Source organism: Coturnix japonica, unplaced genomic scaffold (assembly GCF_054131305.1).
Source record: "Coturnix japonica strain WE unplaced genomic scaffold, WE-NBRP24 Scf044, whole genome shotgun sequence".
In the NCBI taxonomy this organism is placed as follows: Eukaryota; Metazoa; Chordata; class Aves; order Galliformes; family Phasianidae; genus Coturnix; species Coturnix japonica.
The window spans coordinates 2,002,035-2,019,747 of record NW_028188947.1 but is presented as its reverse complement, the minus strand read 5'-3'; the positions used below and the strand labels follow the sequence as shown (position 1 = coordinate 2,019,747).

Below are 17,713 nucleotides of genomic sequence, written 5' to 3'. Positions count from 1 at the left end.
TTTAGATTAATGAACTATTTCTGTCTTCTACCTTTCACATCACATAACTCACCTTTGTTCTTCTGCATCAGCTCTTCTTCAGTTTTAAGTAGTTTGGTGTTTTTCTCTGTTAGCTCTTCTTTGGTCTCCATCAGTTCAAAGTTAGTTTTCTCCAGCTGCTTTTCAAACCAGCCAGTATCTTCCTTCGGGTCCTCCACGGATACAATGGAACTATGTGCTGCCTCAGCTTGCTCTTTAATATCCATGACATCATAATGCACAGAATCAAGAATGCCCTCAGGATCAACACAGGTGTCAGGCACTATGCTATGTTCTCCACCCTGAAACGTAATTTATAATCAGTTAAAACTGGTGAATAGCTGACTACATAATAGCTGTTATTTCTACACATAGTCTGGATAGCCACTATGAAGACAGCCATACAAGAAGTTTTTAATTTCAGCTTCAAAACCCACCTCACAAATTCACATACAACATGACAGTGATTCGTATGGGGGGAAGATAAGTGGCATTCTAGTAACAGCTAATATATTTTATAGTATTTGATGACCACACTCCCTTTTTTTTTTTTTTTTTTTTTTTTTAAATATTACCCCAGATTGATCTCCTTCAAATTTAACGTACAAGTTCGGACTCCCCTTTTCTTTGTATACAGCGTAAATTTTCATTTTGTGTTGCAGAAACAAGGAAAACGCCCAAATTCCCAAAGCTTTCTGAAACTGTTCTTAAGGCTCAGCAACTATTCCTGCTAGATGAAGAATAGATGTATCTTGCTCATCATACAGCAACACAGCATGCACTTCTTTGTAAACAGCCTTGTGTTTCTATAAGATGTGCCCATAGCATTTAAATAGTAAAAAGGAAAATATTTAAGAAAAAAAAGGAAAATATTTAAGAAAAAAAAAAGAAAAATACCAGGGTGTCATGGTTTAATAATTTTGTAATTTTGCTATCAGTATTCCACATCATATCATCATATAAAGCATGAATAATTTTACTGCTCCCGAACACTTGCAGTATATCGATGATATTGTCGTGTGGGGCCATACAGCAGCAGAGATTTTCAAGAAAAGAAAACAGATAATCCAAATTCTTTTGCAAGCTGGTTTTGCCATTAAGCGCAGCAAGGTGAAGGGGTCTGCCCAGGAAATCCAGTTCTTAGGTGTAAAATGGCAAGATGGGCATCGACACATCCCAGCAGATGTGATTGAAAAAATCACTGCTATGTCTCCTCCCACCAACAAGACAGAGACCCAATCTTTTCTGGGAGTAGTGGGCTTTTGGAGAATGCATGTCCCAAACTACAGCCACATAGTGAGCCCCCCCTATCAGGTAACACGGAAGAAGAATAATTTCTCATGGGGTCCTGAGCAGCAGCAGGCTTTTGAGCAGAGAAAACAAGAGATAGCCCGTGCCGTGGCCTTGGGGCCAGTACGGACGGGACAGGATGTAAAGAACATCCTCTACACTGCTGCTGGAGAGAAAGGTCCCACTTGGAGTTTGTGGCAAAGAGCTTTAGGAGAAACCCAAGGCCAACCCCCGGGACTTTGGAGTCGAGCATATAAAGGGTCTGAGGAGTGCTACACTCCAACTGAGAAGGAGATCTTAGCCATGTACGAGGGGGTTTGGGCTGCTTCTGAAGTAGTTGGGACAGAGGTTCAGCTCCTTCTAGCACCTCGCTTGCCTGTGGCCCCCCTGTCACGGACACAGGTAGATTTTTGTCTAAACCGTGACAACTACCCAGAATGCAGCATAAGGGAATTTTTGCCTAGAACTCTGGAGGACTATTTGTAACTCAGAAAGGTCAGAGATAGAAAGTTCACACTGATTTCTGGGTCACCAGCCTCACCGTACATCAGCATTTTTGGTTTTTAAATGATACATAAAGTTCTCAATGGCACTGCTCTAGTCGGTAGTTCTTTCCCTTTCCGTGCAGCTTGCTCTGTGCATGGCTTGTGAACCGCTATTCAGGCCAGACAGCTGCAGCCCCAAAGACCTGCCATAAATGTACAAATTCTACCAGGATAATGTCTTGGTAGTGGAGAAACAGGATGCGCAGTCATATGGCTCTCACACATACCTTGTACAACCAGCTTGGCTCTGGACCGGGCATCACCAATGTCACAGGTGTACACGTCACTGTCACTTTTCTCCAGATTTTTTATGCTCAGCTGCAGGTCTTGTCCTTTCTGTGCCCTCTTGTATTTCCTGCCAGGCCTGAGCTCAGTAGGTAGGATCTCATCTGATAAACTGCATATAGTTTTGATTACACATATTCAATATAGACTAATTCAGATTGCCATCTTTTCTTGGCTCACTAACACCCAAGATCATAGAATCATAGAATGATCACAGAATCATAGAGTGGCCTGAGTAGGAAAGGACCTCAAAGATCATCTAGTTTCAAACCCCCTCCAAGGGGTTACCAACCACCAGACCAGGCTGCCCAGATCCACATCACACTGGAGAATCATTCCGTTTCCAGATTATTTTAAGGAAAAGATTTTAATCCATCATATTTTCTGAAAACTAAGAATTGATCCTGCTCAAGGAAACAGAAGAGAAAAACATCACCCACAGGCTGCAGATATTTACCTCGACTTCTCTACATGCCATCCCCAGTGTGCTTTTCAACTCACCTTGCACAGTGACCCTGGCTTTTGTTATGGAGTCCTCTGTCTCACAGGGGTACTCCCCACTGTCCTTGGCAGTAGAGTCATGGATGATCAGAATGGCCCCAGTTCCCTCCTGCTGCAAGTCATACTTCTGGCTTTTTCTGATTGCTTTGCCATCTTTGTACCACCTGATGTTCAAATCCGGTTTTGACAGCTCACAGCTCAGGCTGATGTCCTGCCCTGCTGCTGCTGTCTTATCCTCCAGCTGTTTTGAAACCTCAGTAGGTTTTCCTGGAAGAAAACATTGCTTTTTGAGTAACATACACTTAGGGTAGGATGCCTCTCTCAAAATACATGCATCTACATGCTGGAGATAAGTTAGAGAGGCACTTGCAACAGACGCCATCCTACAGCCAGCAGTAATCTGCAAAGTACAGACAATAGAATTCCAGGCAGCATTTATTCTCTCTTAAATCTACCCAATTGAGGATGATGAACCATGTCTGAAAACTGCCTCTTTCTTCTCTCCACTCATCACACTGGGAGCCTCGGATGATGCTCTCAGATGCACATGTTCTAGATAGGAATTTGTTGTACAGCTAGATGATGTGAAGGCCATCCCTTCAGCTTATACTTAGAGGATATTTGCTCCCACAGTTCCCTCAACAGATCATTCCTGATATACTGGTAATGGAACAAGCTGGAGTGAGATGCCCATTTCCAACACTACCCCAGTGCTTTGGGTAGTTCTCACATTTGTGTCAAATGGTTCCTCCTTTTACTTATTTTTAAGAGAAATTCTCAGTGCTTCGAGGTTCAAGTAGAAGGTTGCTATTCACTTTAACCATATTATGAGTTAGCTCTCACGACAATCTTATCAGAAGACAGTTGAAGGAATCAGACCCCAGAATCTCTCCCATCTCATTACCTTTCACAGACAGAGAGGCTTTGGAGGTTAGACCACGGGCAGTAAAAATGACTTCCCCAGCGTCAGTAGGAGTCACACTTTTGATAAGGAGAGTATATTTCCAACCCAAGTTAGAAGCTTTAAATCGCCCACCGCTTTCCACTCTGCTTCCGTTCAGTGTCCAGTTGAACTCATCAATGCTTTCATGGGACAGAATGCATTCAAAAGTACAATCTTCTCCCTCCTGGATTTCAGTGTTTTTCAGCCGTTTGCTAATGCCAATATTCAGCTCTGGAAGGTAAGAGATAGGTTAGTATGAGGTTTATATGGAGAAAAGGCATTTGTGACTGACGTGAGTAGCAGGACTGGTGTTTTAACTCAGGATTTGCAGAACATGGCTGCGTTCCTCACTGATGTATTCTCTAAGACATTCTCCACTCAGAATTACCAGAAAGCTATAAAAAAAAGACACGTGAATCTCTTGGCTTTGCTCTGGAAGAACTACAAGGAGAGCAGCTCAGTCCATGGAGCAGAATGAAGATTCAATGAGCTACAGAGGGAAAAACCTAACAGAGAGGACAACTCTAGGAAGCTGGGTGAGAAAAAGGGTTTTGCCTATGACAAGAAATTAACTGTTTCTATTAGCTCTTTTGTTACCATCCTACCCCTACTGGTGTTCAAACCATTTCTCCATTTTAGGGATGTTTAGAAAGGAAACATTTCCAGGACATTCTTGACATGTTTGGTGATTTTCATGGCAAAAGGAGATACATTTACATCAAAAGCAATGGGAATTTTCCAGACATCACTGCGCTACATTGCAGTAATACACTTCTATTGTAGAAACTATTAAGGCTCGTGGGGGAATAGGTGTAAGACATAGTGACCACACTGAATGTGCTTTCAGCACTCCTTTACTTTCCACAGTACTTACCCTGAACGCTGACCTTTGACTTGGCAACATCAGTGCCAATATCACAGGTATAGAAACCTGCATCTGGCTTCTCAAGGTCATGGAGAAGGAGACATAGGGTCTTCCCAGACTGTACCAGCTCATACTTGTTGCCAGAAGTGAGCACATCACCGTCCTTTTTCCTCACTGGTTTGACCTTCTCTTTAGAGACTTCACATTCCAATTTAATCACACCCCGCTCCTCACCAAAAACATCATCCAAGGACTTCATGAAGACAGCAGGCTTCTCTGCAATTAAACAGCCAAAACAGAACAACGTGATACAGAAGTTGAGACATTTCCAGATGCTTTCAGCTTTTTAAGGAGAGATCAATAAATCTTTACCAGTACTGACAACACCAATATAGAACCTAAAGCGGTTTCATGTCTCTTGACAGAATGCGCTTTAAGGAATTCTGAACTAATCAGTAGGAGAATACAGGGAACAGGAGGGACAGCCTGCATTGCCTTGGGTGGGACTGATATCATATGAAGTTATTGGGATGCAACTCTTCTAAAGCTGGAGAGCTGGCATTGCCCTCACATGGAGCAGAGCTCATACAGCAGGCCACAGGATTAAGAGGATAAGCTGCTGAACACTTTTGATTTTCCTCTTTTATTGACTCCTTTTATCTATCTTCTATTTCACACATCAGATGTTTATACTGGGGAAAAAACATCCACCAAATGCAAAGGAAAGGAGAAAGAGGAAATCCTTCAAACTCTGAGCGCATAGAATAAAAGAGCTTAATTGCTGGGGAGAGCAGATTAGAATCACAGTATCCTTAGAATTGGAAGAGACCCTTAAAGGCCATCTAGCCCAGCTCCCCTGCAATAAACAGGGACATTCACAGCTAGATCAGGTTGTTCACAGCCTGGTCATTAGTCATTCCAGAGGCAAAACACACACTGAATGATCTCTCCCTGCAGTCATAAATCCTTGGGGCAACAGCATTGACACTGCATGTTACTGAAGCAGTAAAAGAAATTGCTCTTGTAACTCTCCTTGTGTTAAGTAAAACGATGATAAAAAGCAATGGAATGCTTTGGCAGGACACCAAAACCATCCTCCTTCGTTGATATCTGCTGCAATGGAACCTTCCACTGGAAGAAAGCCCCTGATGACTTGTCACCCCAGAGAGGTGAGCTTTAGAAGCAGGACTGCTGCACAACAGAATGAACTGGAGCTCCTTAGCATCTCTTGCATCCAGGAGGGCTGTGATCAGACCCACCTCTCACCTTCAGGCGCGCGCCTTCTGACACCTTGTCTGACTTCACTGTCACTGTGCCAGCATCCTCAGGCTTAACCTGCTTCATTGTCAGTGTGCAGCAATTGCCAGCGTTCTTGATTTCATTGTAATTGTTGGTCTAAAGGTGGTTGCCATTCAGGAACCATTCCACGTCCTCGTCATCATGGGACAGCTCGCAGGAGAAGACAGCAGAGCTCTCTTCTTCAATTTCCACATCCTGCAGGTGCTTCGTTACTTCTACATTGCGGGCTGTGGGGAAACAAGGTGAACTGTTACCACTAGTCTATCAGCGTCAGTTCCATGAGGTATTTTGCTAGTGTATGTTGCTCAACATCCGCCTCCCCAGCTTTTGATGCTCTTCTTAAGAAGTGAAGTGGAAGAGGCCGTCCCAAATCAAAGTTCAGTTCTTTCAGAATCGTGATCTGCATTTCTCTAACATCAGCACTGCTGTAGGTATTATCAGTAATATAAACAAAGTCTGCTACATCAGGAGAGTACATCTCTTCGTATTTTGAGGCTAGAAGCAGCGCTGTCACTATGTATGTGACACTACTAACGCATACTGGGATGTGGTAGAATGGTTAGACTAGATGATCTTTGTGTAATCTTCTCAGTGAAGATTATACATTTATAAAGTTAGCAGGAGAGAACGGCAGAAATCAACCAAGAGAAGAGATATCTGAGGTCAAATAGGACATGGAAGAGGCTACCCTCCCTGCTCATACCTTCAGCTGTCAGCGTGGCCTCAGTCTCTGCAATTCCCGCCTTGCACTTGTACACACCAGCATCATCGGGCTTCAGCATCAGAATCTTGAGCTCTGCTGAATGCTTATCCCTCTTGATCTTGTACTTCTCAGAGGGCTCGATGGGTGTGTGGCCCTTGAACCATTTCACAACCTTTGGAGAAGGCCTGAAGTCACAGGACAGGATGACAGAATGATGTTCCAAAGCTGTCTTGTCCTCCAACTTCCTGGTGATTTGTATATGGTAATCTGCAAAACAGGGGTGGAAGAGAAGAAAGGATGAGGACAATTGGAAGAAGAGGAAAGTCTCTTGTGTGTATTCCATCCCAATTAATTTCATCTTCACAATGGTTGTTTGAACCACTCTAAAGATAAAACAAACGATTGCCTATAGGGAATGCCATTGACTACATTTCTATAAAGTAATACTGTATATTATCTACCAAATGCAAGGTCCAGCTCTTGTTCTGTGCTTATTAAACTGCTCCCAGTTAAGGCTTTTATTCAAATAAGAGTGAGTTGAAAATATAACAAGTACTTTAGGATGTGAATGGAGACTCTTACGCTGCAACGGGAAAACAGCTGATAAAAAGCCTGGAAGTTTCTTTCAGATGAAATCAATGACAAACTGCATCAAATTTAGGTGCTACCAAACTTAAACTTGTCTACTTCAGAAATACAATTAATTTCACCTGATTTGACTTCTTTGCTATAGCCAAGGACAAAACCACAGCTCTTTAGATCTGAATAGTAAGCACATCACAACTATTCAAACACATATTTTACTGAGATGCAGCTGTCTCATTTAGTGTCCAACGACTTTGAACTGGAAATGGAGCAGACCCTCCAGACACACACACAATATTTCAACGACCCCAGTGAAGGAAGACTGTATGTTAATTAATTCTTCATCTTCATGATGTAAACCAAGCCAGGATATGTTACCTCTGACGAGCAGATTGGCTGTGGATTTGGATTTGCCAATTGCGAACTGAATGGTGCCTGTCATATCAGTGGTGGTTTTCGGTATGGTCAGCTGGTGGATGGTGCCTTCTTGCTGCATAATAAAAGTTATGCCAGCCTGTAAGACTTCCCCACGTAGGAATACCACTTGGGAAGTTTCACAGAAGGAATGGATATCTCGCATTCAAATTTGGCTTCTTCAGGCTCAGTCCCATCCTCATCACACAGCTCCTTTACTAGATTAATGGATTGCTCTTTAAGAAGGATGGAACAAGAGAAAGCAGAGATTTAGAAGGAATGTAAAAAACCCTTACATTATCACCCTACTTACTCACGTCAGCATTACTGCACATGAACACTACACCTATCAGCTCAAAATGCCTTAAAACATCATTAAAAAAATAGTAGAAACAAAGGAATGTTGTTATGAAGTCAGTCAATAAGATTGACAACCTGAAGAGAGCCCAGATCTTCTGATTCCCAGTCCAACATCCAAATCAAACCATGACCTTCCCATCCCGATATCAAACTCCTCGCATTACGAAGTGGAATAGAGGTTCAATGAAACACGGACATTGATAATTACTTTGGTTAAATACAGCAACTTAGCTCTGAACAACAAGTTTTCTCCTAGTAAAGGTCCCTGTAGCTCAAATGTAATGGCTCTACTTAGGAGAAATTCATTTTCCAGGATGTTCTTGCCCTTATAATTGTAACAAGAAAAATATCGGTGGACTTTGGGAAAACAAAAAACCCTCTGAATTTAAATATTCATTTAATCTGCACTTTGTTTTCAAAGTAAGCAAGAATGGCTTTTGTATAAATCTATCTGCATTCCACTGCCTTTATTTTATTTTATTATTATTACTATTTTTACCTTCAACAAAGAAATGAGCACTGCTTTTATCATCAAAAACATCACAAGTGTATGTATCCTCATCTTCATAATTCGCATCGTTGATGATGAGTTTCTGATACACGCCATCGCTCAAAATTTCATATTTGTCACTGGGATGAATTTCAAGATCCTTTTTGTACCACTTCACTTTAGCATTGGCACGAGACACCTGGCACTCCAGGAATCCCCGATGCTTTTCAAGTGCAATCTTATCTTGCAGAGGCTTCACAGTTCTCTCAGGCAGCTCTAAAAAGAGGAAAACAAACAAACAAATATATGTGTGTATGTATGTATGTATGTATGTATATACACACATTATATATATACATACATATATACACATTATATATATACATATGTATATATATACATATGTATATTATCTATATATATATTGATCAATATATTTTATATATATATATATGTTATATATATATATAATGATCAGCACAGTTTCTGTGAGAGAGGCTAACTCAGTAGTGATAGTTCTTCTATGAATGATTACTTAGATGGTGACGCTTTGTTAAGCACTTGATCTAACGCACAGCAAATAAAGAGCTAATTAAAAGAAGACCTGTTATCCCTATTTTACCACTTGGATGGCTAAATTTCAGAGGTAAGGAGTAATTTTCTCAGCACTGTACAGCAGTGAAGTGGCAAAGCTGGGGACTGAACTCTTGAGTAGTGTGCTAACTCAAATGTCTCCCTTTTCTTCATCACACTTAACATCATATATATACCTTAACATTGTATATATTAAAAAAAAACAACCCTGTGCTCTTTTCCTGTGCCTAATACAACTCCTCCAATCTCTGTGCTCTGCCAGGAGGGACATGTCTAAATAGGGTGGCAGATACACGCAGGAGATAAATATTTCCACTTCCCTCAGCCAACACTGCTCTGAATTTCTATGGGACACGTCGTTGGATGAAAAGGCATTTGACAAAGAAGGAAAAGAAAAAGTTTAGTCTGCTGTGTCATTCTCTTGGTAGCCAGAATAACTAACCCTCGCCAGTGTTAGTTCAAAGAATAGGCAGATTTTATCTCCTGACATGAGCAGTAATTCAAAGAAGCTCGTATATGATCCTGTATCCTGCATATTCACTGCAGGCAGGCAAAGACATTATGAGATAAGGGAGATCTACACATCACTCGTTATGAACACCTCATAAAGATAAAACCACACACAAGGGGAGAGTTTATGAAGAGGACCACTCTTGGACTGCTTTCCAAGAGGCATCAATTAGTAACTCCCTTCGCTCATTTTTCACACTACTCTACAGTGTCCTCCTGAGCCCCCTTACTCCTGTTGCCAACTGCTGATGCAGGGAATCCTGAGGAACCAAGGATTCATAGTTGTTCCATCAGTAGTCCTTGGTCAGCTCTCCCTCCCTGCCCCTTCTGTTTTGATCCCACTAACCAAATTTTAGTTAGTCTGAAAAGAGGATGGAAACCTCCGCAGAAATTAGTTTCTAAATATCTTGCAATGGGCAGCTTGTAGGAGCCCCATCTCAATGCCCACAGCACAGGAGGCAGGACTGCTTAGCCCATGCACTAGTGCATTTACCAGCACAGATGTAAGCCCAGATCTATGCACACCAAATCCAGGCTCTCAGTTTGCACAAGGAGGCATCCATGGAGCTGAAGTATTAGGCAGATATTGTGGTGGGGCAGCAGTTATTGAGACGCCAGACAGAAAGGACACAGATAACGTGGCAACTCAGCTTTACCATTATGACTGCTGATGGAACATCTAATTTCACTGCTCAAAAGAGAACTTCCATATAACTGGAAAGGATGAAATTCACAGGGGAAACCACACACAGACACACACAAAAGCAATACAAAGGAGATGAAGGATGGTTCACATACTGGTGATTCACTCTGAGACGCAAGCAAATGAAAGAGTATCCCCAACCATTTGCCTCCCCAAATGCTAAATACATAAACACTCCTTGCAGTGATAGCTCTGCCAGACGTGAGTCATACACTGTAAAACCTTACAGGGTCTATCAGTTTAACCTCAGAAATTCATTACACCACCAAAAACAGACCATCGTGTCCAGGCTGGTCCATTTCAGCTCTTCAAACCTGTCGGTAAAACTGCCTGAGAGCTGAAATGCTTACCAGCAAAAGCTAAAAACTGTAAATCAAATGTAATAAGCTGGCTTTGTCTACTGTATAGAAATGATGCCTGAAAAAAGAAAAGAAAAAAAAAAAAAAAAGAACCTAAACCAGAACAAATGGAATGGCTGCATAAAACAGCCAGTACTGAAACTGCAACGCAACCTGGTTGCAGACTGAGAGAGAAAATGAGAGTTCACCAAAGTCATGGGACAGGACACATGTTCATGTTCATGCTAACACTGAACCCAAGTGGCCACATGAGGACAGCATCTAGTAGGAAATCAGAAAAAAGCATCCTTTCAGAAGTCCCTTTGGCAGGTGACATTTACCAGGGCACAGCAGACCCGTGTGTTCAGTAACTAGTCTGATGCTTCAGAGCCTGGTGATGAGCTACAAACTGGGGTTTAACCAGTGCAACACAAGGAGGGAAAATCTGTCTTGAGCATAAAGAAGAAAGAGAAAGGTATCCAAAAGGACTAACGAAGAAATGCTCAAACTGCCCAGGAAGCATTTTTTCCTGTGGTGCAAAACACAGTTTATTTGCTCATTCAGGTAAACATACCATGAACCTTTAGGGTAGCTGATGTCTTGTCTTCAGCTGCTTGGCACGTGCATGTTCCCTGATCTTCATATTCACACTTGTGAAAAATGAGACTTCTCTTATTTCCCTGGGAAGTAATGCCCACTTTTTTACTTTGATGGAGCTCCTTCCCATCCTACAAGGGAAAATATCAAGTCAGATCTCCATGAGTCCTTCCATCTCTGCACTGAGCAAAGGGAGCCTTCAGATCTATGCTTAATTCACCCACTCCCCTAGAATTAATGGAACTGTGCTTACTGGAACATATGTTGAAGCTTAAGCACAGTGCAGTGTTTTCAACATGTAGGAATGGCTATAGAACATGCAGAAATTCTGGCTGACCTATGACAGCTTAAAGCACTGCGGAGGACTGTTAACAAGCTCGTTTGGACATCACCTTGAATAAATGACATTATCCCCAAGTAAGGGAAGGAACAGCTGAGCACCGGGGTGGTACACAAAGGGCCAGAGCAAATTCTCACACTGTCACGTGCAAAGAAAACTGAAATTTCACCCTAAAACCAAGTTCACAACAAGGCTACAAAATCCCGGCTGAGAATTTCTGTGTTAGAATTGAAGCTCAAGACTGTGCTCCAACCAACAATATTTTGTGCAGCAAGACCTCAGGAGTTCACATGAAACCCAAAACAAACTTCCATTTCAACTTGATAAATGAACTCAGGACATAATATCAAAGAGGGCTGATCTGGGCAAGTAAAAGAGCATAAAGAAAAGAGAGCAGTGCAAAAGCTATCAAGCAAAAGCTCAGACTTGCATCCCTTGGAAGTGAAATTAAAGGCTCTCATTCATTTCCAGAGAAGTCAGAAAGGAAAATACCATTACATGCCATACCTTGAACCACTTGACGTCTACCTTGGGCCTGGACAGCTCACACTCAAATGTGACCTTGTCCTTCTGAGTGACGCTAATGTCTGCCAATGGTTTGCTGATTTTCACAGGCAGTTCTGAGAAGGAGAAAGAAGGATGTGGATTTAGTTGGGAATTAGGTCTCTAGGAGCATCTGGCATAAGGAATAATGAAAGGCAGTGCCTACTCTCCATGCTTACTAGAACATGTCATTAACAACAAAAAAACCTATTGTTTTGAGCACATTATCATTACTTGTGCTAGGGACAATCATGTTACAACAATCCTCTTGATATCTGAGGGATACTCTGGTGGCAATGGCCCAGTGCATAACATTCTTTGCAGCTGGAAGGAAAGCTGGTTCTGCTGTTCAAGTCATCTGGGACAGGAGCAGATAATCACACCTTGCACCAACCAATACCTGTCACAGTGAGCCTCCCCGATGAATTAATGCCTTCTGCTTTAAAGGAAATGAGTCCTGCATCTTCAAGGGTCACAGAAGAAAGTGTCAAGGAATGTTTCTTCCCCTGGACACCCATTGTGATATTTGGTGCAGGCTTCAGCCGCACGCCGTCCTTCTGCCAAGTCCCTTCCACATCCTCATGGGACACCTCCACCGAAAAGGTGACAGTTCCCTTCTCAGGGAATTCCAGGGGCTGCAGACCTTTCACCAGCTTCATCTGCCGCACTGAAAGACAATGGGGAGAGGTTGGAGATCTCACACCAGCATCTGAGAAATAGAATCATCAAAGGAATCAGAGAAAGGTTTAGGTTGGAAGGGACCTTTGAGATCATCCAGTTCCAAACCCCCTGCTGTAGGCAGGGATGCTTCCCTCTACACCAGATTGCACAAAGCCCCATCCAGCCTGGCCTTGAATGCTTGAATAGCATCAGGACTTCCAAAACAAGTTACTTCCCTCTTCCTCTCCCAGGTACACTATCTGCCAATTAAGCAACAGCCTTTGCAAAGAAGAAATCTTGTTCATAACCAGGTCCATGGGTGCTCTTAAATCGATCCTTCCAGATGGAAAAAAGATTTCAGGTGGTCTCCTAGATTTTACCCCTTTTTGTGTTGCACACAAGACTGAAAAAAAAATTACTTTTGCAAAGTTCTTCTTGTCATAAGGAAACAAACATTTGGGGAATGGCAGAACGAGGTAAAATTTACCTTCACGTCATTTGAAATTTCACTCTCATGTTCTTGGTGTGGTTTCTCCTATAATTATTTGGACTAATTAAGCTTTTCCCTGATGAAAGCCTAGAAGTATATCACAAGAAGGACCAACTTACCCATGACCTTTTATTTGTCTTACTCAAGCATCTCCTCCTGACCAGAACTGACAATAAAATATTCAGCCAGACTACAGGTTTGAGCATCTGAGTTGTTTCTAGGATCTCCTGCAAACTTAAGCTTGGAACACACACTTGTCTTTTGAATAAGTGTCTTTTATAGTGCAATAAAACAACAGGTTTTCACATGGCTATTCCTCATTTACCTTGCTCTGAAATCATTCTCAAACCATGAGGGATCAGTCCAGGAAGAAGGAGAGGAGAGGGGAAGTGAAAGGGGAAGTCCACGGTTCTCTAATATCAGGCTTCTTAGCCTAAAGCTCAACAGCAAATAGCAGTCCACTTCCCCACATTGCTAGACTCCGAGCATTTAAAGAACATCAGCTTACCTCATTATGAGCTCTAACACAGCCAAAGAAATTAATATATTCAAATATTCTCTTGAGTGATGAGAAATATGGAGCATAACTTCAGACTTCTGCTGTTAAACTCTCACTTCTATCATAAACCAGGGCAAGAGTTCAATGCTGTTTTAGATGGAGGACACATATTTTAAATAACTCGTCTCATTAAGGCTTGGATTCCCTACTACAATTAGCTAAATTCCAGTTTGGATCATGCTTCACCTTGGATCACTTAGGGCTTCAGCCACTTAATGGAACTAACTCAGTTAAAGGTCAGGGGTAAAATAAAAACTCTCTTGGACTAGCAGAGAGATTTGCAATGGAGTAACTGAAGTAAGGATGGGAGACTGAAGGTGTTGGGGAAGACATCCAGGCTTTAGGTACAGGGCATGCATGCAGAATCACAAAACAAAGGCCAGTCAGAGAAATCAGAGCTTCGTCAGAATTAAGGTGAGGTTGTTTCTACATGCCCACCCTACCTGCCAGTGTAAAACCTGCCAGTGAAAAAAAGGAAAGCTACATATAGGTGGGGAGAATTGTTGGTGAAATTATTTGTGATATTTTTGGTAATAATATGCTCAAAATCCTGGAGCAAGACTTCAAGTTAAGCAACTCAGTCTGTGTAAGTAGACTTACAGAAGGGAACCATAAAGCTTATGGAAGGGAACTGTCAAGCTAATCCACAGCTAAAACAGAGTAGAGACGAATTGCAGGAGCTTGTTTACTTTGCAGAAGTGTGAGCTTTAACCACTGCTGAGCTCCTAGTACAAAAGTCTGAACCAATGCAACAAACCAACCCGTCCATGTTGTACGACAGAATGTACTGACACCACCAGAACACAAAATTCTACGGCTGAAAATACCCGCAAAAATCATCCAGCCCTTCTCCATTGCTCCAGGACATGCTCAGCTCTTTGTGCCCCAGATATTTCACTAACCTTTCCTGAAACCCACAGTGAAGGCTTCAAAGCCCCTCCAAATGACTTATCCACTCATCCAACCATTAAAAAGCTTTTTTGTTGTAGAACTTGCATCTTTGTTATTGCTATTGAAGTCCATTATTTCTGCACAGAGAACAGATTGTTTGCTTCCACTTTCTAAGAGCCTTTTATGTACTCAAAGCCTGCTATCAAGCCTTTCAGTACCTGTTGATGACCTACACAGCAGCAATTGGTGGCAGGGGCTTTGTAGACAAAAATCAGATAGACCTTCAATTCTGTCCTTGTCCATTCCGTAGCAAACATGACTAAAGGATGCAGGAAATAGGACAGAAGTACAGGGCTACAGCTGAGACACCGTTAGCTTACTTGAAAGGAAAGCATCCATAGATAGATGCACTGTTGTGTTTTTATTTTTATTTTTTCATTTAACTCTGACTGCTTATAAAGAGATGCTTTGAAAGACATGCTTTGTAGAGAAGAACAGATGGATAAGCAGGGAATAGGTTGCTAATAGCCTTACAGATGAAGAAAAACAGACTGCACCAGAGTGAGAAATTCCAGAGGAGAATCAGCTAAGAGCTTATGTCAATGACATGGCTGAGGGCTGCTGGGAAGACCGCCCTCTCTTTCACCTTATTTCAAGCATTACAATGGTGTCCAAGCCCAGGGCTGTGTCTCCCTGCCCCCATGGCATGTAGGGCTGGCAGTAGCCACTGTGATAATAGAGAAGACCTGAATCCAAGTTCAAATCACATCCAGTGTCTTTACAGACCTTGCAATCATTCCACTTACTTTCCACATTGATCTTGGCTTGCCTCTTGTCGTCAGGACTCTTGCAGCAGTAAAAGCCCCTGTCTGCAAAGGAGATGTCCTTAACTATCAAGATATGCTTTGTTCCCTCAGCTTTGATCTCTGTTTTTTCACTGGCCTTCAATACAATGCTGTTCCTCATCCACTTGACTTCTGCAGGCTTGCTCAGCTCTACCTCCAGGGTCACTGTGTCTCTCTCTCTTCAACAGTTTTAGGCTCCAGTTTCTTCTTGAATGAGACTGAGGCCTCTGATCAATGTGAAGAAATAACAGTAAGAACACAGAGAATCCACAAAACAGTTTTTTTATAAAGAATTTAAATGGTGGTTCCAGTGCCAGTGCATTCAGGGGAACCCTACTTAAGGAAGCAAAATTCCATATCGTCACCATAACCAGAGGAAAGGCAATATGAAACCCACAAACCACAGCACCAGTGACAGCCTATCAATGGGGCATTACAGCCCCTTACCTCGGACTCTGAGATTGGCTGTGCTTTCTACGCCCTCAGCACTGGCAGAGATTTCAGCTGCATCTTCCAGTGTCAGATCGGTGATGGTGAGGCTGTGGTTGGTGTCCTTCTGTGAGATCACGAGTTTCTTACTGGCTTCAATCTTGACACCATTCCTGAACCAGGTGACCACAGCATCACTGGGAGAAACAGTGCACTTGAACACAGCCTCTTTGCCTTCTTCAGAAGCCACGTGGTTGAGGCTCGTAACAAATTTCACCACCCTGGGAGCTGATGGAGAAGAAGAAACCACTTAGGAGCACATAAAAGATGTGTCCCTAAGTGTATGAGCTCGTTTATGTTTGAGCACCTTCAAAGAGCCAACAGAGTCAATGATTTTATTGGAAGCATCAGATTTTATGACTCGCAGGAAGTGATCACCATAACTTACACTCACATCCCCTGTCTGTAGAGGAGATCCTCCTTGCATCTACAAAGATGCAAGAAGAAAAGAGGCAAAGAAGGGGTAAAAAAAATCCCATCTTACATTTGGGATGCTTAATTCCAGCCTTGAAGGCTGATTTGCCCACTTAACTGCTGTGCTCTTCAGAAGCAGTTGTTCCACAGTTATTTTGAGAGAAAGAAATTTTGTACTTGGCTCTTAACACAGAGAACAGCATAAACACACAAATGAACTCAGCTTTGCAGTGTTGTAATGGCTGATGAGGGAAGCCAAGGATCCTTCCACACTGTCAGCCTTCATTTCCAGAGACATACCTTTGGGGGTGATGCTAATGCTGCTCTTGTCATCTCTGGACTCACAGAAGTACTCTCCCTCGTCCTCAGCCTGGATCCCTCTTATTGCCAGAGTTCTTCTGACCCCTTCCTCATCAATCTGGAAACGTTTGCTGGGTTTGATCTCAACTGCATTCCTGCACCACAACACCTTCCCTTTGGCATGGCTCACTTCCTCTTCCTCTAAGCCACATAAACAGCTGCTTAGTGCTCCCAAAGCGAATGCTCACCAGTTGTTTCCAACTTGAAGGTCATCTTCTGGCCAGCAGCCTCGCAGATGTATTCTCCAGCATCTTTCTTCTCCAGCTGCTCCACAACCAGATGCCGTGTTTTGCCCACAGATTCCATTCTGAACTTTCTGGAGGAGGCAAGCAGTCTTCCATCCTTGTACCATTTTACTTCGGTTGGATCCTGTGCTACTTCACAGCTGAGGGAGGCACTTGCTGTCAGGGCAGCACTCACCTCTTTCTGCACCTGCTCCTGGTTTATAAACACAGGTTTTGGCTCTGAGGGAAGAAAAGAAAAAGTATTGACTGATGGACTGACATGTGAGCATCTTGCAGGTCTTTTTATACCGGTTGGAACAGGTTTAGGTTACCACTTGTGCCCAAACTAATAGCCTTCACTAGAGAATATCAGCTCTTCTGTTGAAACTAAGTGTCAAATCTAGGCAAGAAAGAACCTAGGAACTGAAGCAACCAAGAGGGTCCTTGAACACCAGTCCCATGGTTGCAAGTCACTATGCAAACATATTGAACCCAAAAGAACATCTGACCTTCAGGCAACCAAAACCTGAGTTCCTTTTACTTAAGACCCACTGTGAAACATCAAAACACATAAACATGCGATAGTCAAACCACTGGCTGCCTTTTCATGACCCAGAACAGTACTCCTGGCTTCCTGAACAGACTCCTCATGGCCTCTACCATTGCCACAACTGTGACTGTCAAAGGCACAAAGGAAATATGCTCACCAACGCAGTCCTTTGTTCTTTGTGTGTGATTTCCAGATATCTATTTTACTTTGAGCTCTGGGAATAGTCAGCTCTACCAGGTCTCTTACTGGGAGTAGCAGACTCACCTATCCAGATGCAGCCTCCAACATAAAGGCATAGTAAAAAGGCA

General features: G+C 42.6%; 1 protein-coding gene and 1 pseudogene across 1 annotated transcript; both read right to left on the bottom strand.

Moving 5' to 3' along the window:
• Nucleotides 1-14: 14 nt before the first annotated feature.
• LOC146752588 (uncharacterized) lies at nucleotides 15-2,886 on the bottom strand. The gene is made up of 3 exons (XM_085531776.1): nucleotides 2,640-2,886; nucleotides 2,081-2,250; nucleotides 15-320 (listed from the first exon to the last, which is right to left on the bottom strand). The coding sequence occupies exons 2-3, from the start codon at nucleotides 2,111-2,113 to the stop codon at nucleotides 15-17; spliced, it is 339 nt and encodes a 112-aa protein (XP_085387902.1). The 5' UTR covers nucleotides 2,114-2,250; nucleotides 2,640-2,886.
• Nucleotides 2,887-3,478: 592 nt separating this feature from the next.
• Nucleotides 3,479-15,935, bottom strand: LOC146752587 (obscurin-like; annotated as a pseudogene).
• Between the last annotated feature and the right edge of the window lie 1,778 nt (nucleotides 15,936-17,713).

Bases quoted from the DNA above. Each gene is read 5' to 3' on its own strand.
- LOC146752588 (XM_085531776.1), bottom strand. From the start codon at position 2,113: ATGCCCGGTCCAGAGCCAAGCTGGTTGTACAAG. The intron at 321-2,080 runs GTATGTGTGAGA...ATTACGTTTCAG, and splicing joins AGCCAAGCTGGTTGTACAAG to GGTGGAGAACATAGCATAGT.